General features: G+C 34.7%; 1 protein-coding gene across 1 annotated transcript; it reads right to left on the reverse strand.

Moving 5' to 3' along the window:
* Positions 1-374: 374 nt before the first annotated feature.
* Positions 375-1,692, reverse strand: LOC140820775 (uncharacterized). Its single transcript, XM_073181117.1, has 3 exons — positions 1,000-1,692; positions 800-925; positions 375-470 (listed from the first exon to the last, which is right to left on the reverse strand). The coding sequence occupies exons 1-3, from the start codon at positions 1,690-1,692 to the stop codon at positions 375-377; spliced, it is 915 nt and encodes a 304-aa protein (XP_073037218.1).
* Positions 1,693-2,329: the final 637 nt, after the last annotated feature.

Raw genomic sequence — 2,329 nt, forward strand, 5'->3', positions numbered from 1 at the left:
ATTTATATCTTATTAATTTTATAAAATATCGTAAATAAACAAAGATCTAAAAATATAAATTTATTACATATACATATATGAAAGCACGAAAAATTTGAAATGAGCCTGTTTTTCTCCGGTAGCAGGTAAACAAATGTATACGCGTCATGCACTTCTCTCTCCACCGCAACAAACAAAATAGAGCAACCTGTGGGCTCGGTTGAAAAGGCAGAGGTCAATGTATGCTCCTCTTCTTTCCTTTTTTTTTCTTTCTAACATTCTCTTCACTTGTTTATTATTTCTTGAGTTCAGAATCAATGCCAAAATCAACCTATTCGCAATCCTGTGGAATTCATCTCCCATTTCTGTCGACTTTAGGCTTCATTTAGCTTACTTCACGCTCTAACATACACACAGAAAAACTCCGCACCCGCACCAGCTATGGTGGCGACGACTGCTATCAAAATCGAAAACCTTGAAACCTCCTGAATCTGGATTCGGATATGACGATGAAAGATGCCTCTTAAAACATCCCAGCGACGTCTTCGGGGTGGAGCCAGGATTCAAAATTACCTGGGGCTAGTTCCATCTCATATGGTATTTAATAAAATAAATAATTAAATTAAAAATAAAAATAAAAAATATGTAAACATTGACTTCATGAAAACATAGAACAAGAGTATTAAATATTTAATACCTTCAAAAACATGGAGCTAAAATACTACTGAAGTTGTGCTCTTCGATTCTTCTTAGAATAAAACTCATTAATTATTAAATCGTTATAAATTTTTTCAACCAAATCTCGTTCGATGTAGATTACCATAGAATCTCCGAAAAACTCTGCTTCCATTTTGTTACGAAGAGCTGTTTTAACAAGTTTCGTTGCTGAAAATGCTCGTTCCATTGTTGATGTAGAAACAGGGAGAGTTAAAACAAGACGAATAACCTGTAAATTAAATAAATATATCAGATTCGATAACTAAGTAAACGACATAGATAAAAATATATAAATCACCTGACAATCAAATCGTAGGTTCCTGACTTATTTGTCTCAAATAATCTTCGACATAATTCAGAAATTGTTGATAAATTCTGAAATCTTTCATGGCCAGCAACATCAAGTTTATAGTGATCCAATTGCATTCTCAAGTGATGCAAATATTGTGAATCGAAATCAAGATAATAGAATTTCTGACCAAGTCGATAGATATGATCAACGTTAAGAAGCTTAAAACTTTCTTTTGGTTCCAAAGCACAATTAAGTTTAAGAAGTTCAACTGCCTCATCCTTGAATATATTATTAAGCTCTTCAACTTGAAAATCAATTGCAGCTGTCAATACATCAAATCGATAGTGGTGCTCAACTGTTATTGAATCATTATGTTGACAAGAACGAGCTGTACCGGATTTATAACGAGCTTCCATGTGAGGTATCTCAATGTCATACTTGACACAAACTTCTTTCACATGACTAAGTAGGAGATCAAATCCTTCTTCTCTCAAAGTACGAAGCAAAGTTTTAGTCGTTGAAACATAATCCATTGCACTTAAAATATCTAGAGATTTCTCTTGCAATGATCGATAAATCAGATTTGTTATCCCCATTATATTATGCATCAAGTGTAATATGAATATGAAATCAAAATCCTTCATCGCAATCAATACACCACTAGCTTCACCACGAATGGAATTAGAAGCTCCATCATTCACCATATTTTTTCTAACACGGTAATCACAGAGCTATACAAATCAATCATGCTACAAAGTGAGTCAAAATTAGAACTCCAACGAGTCTTTCCAGGTCGTAATAAATTTCCAATTTGATTGCATCCTCTACCTGTATCACGTTCACCAGTAGCTACCATATGCGCGGCTTCAGTTCTTTGAGCAGAATGCAACTCACCGTGCCTTTTAGGAGATGTATTGATGAGATTGCAAATGGAATTCAATTTTGAAAAGAATAACCATATGGATACCTTTTTTTCAGCAACTGCAGTCAATGCTAGTTGAAGTCGATGAGCAAAACAATGTACATAATATGCACACGAGCAATCTTTGAAGAAAAGAGCCTGCAATCCATTTCAAGAACCGCGCATATTGCTAGCACCATCATATCCATGTCCACGCATGTTGTGGATATGCAAGTCATAACGACCAAGTGAATCAGATATTTCTTTCTTAAGTGTTGCAGCAGTTGTATCTGTCAAGTGTACAATGGTAAAGAATTGCTCTCGTAAAAAGCCTTCAGTATCCACAAATCTTAATACAATAGCCATTTGCTCCTTGTTAGATGCATCTCTCGCTTCATCAACTAAAATGCAGAATTTTGCAACCCCAATTTCTTTACGAA

Source organism: Primulina eburnea, unplaced genomic scaffold (assembly GCF_022965805.1).
Source record: "Primulina eburnea isolate SZY01 unplaced genomic scaffold, ASM2296580v1 ctg1431, whole genome shotgun sequence".
In the NCBI taxonomy this organism is placed as follows: Eukaryota; Viridiplantae; Streptophyta; class Magnoliopsida; order Lamiales; family Gesneriaceae; genus Primulina; species Primulina eburnea.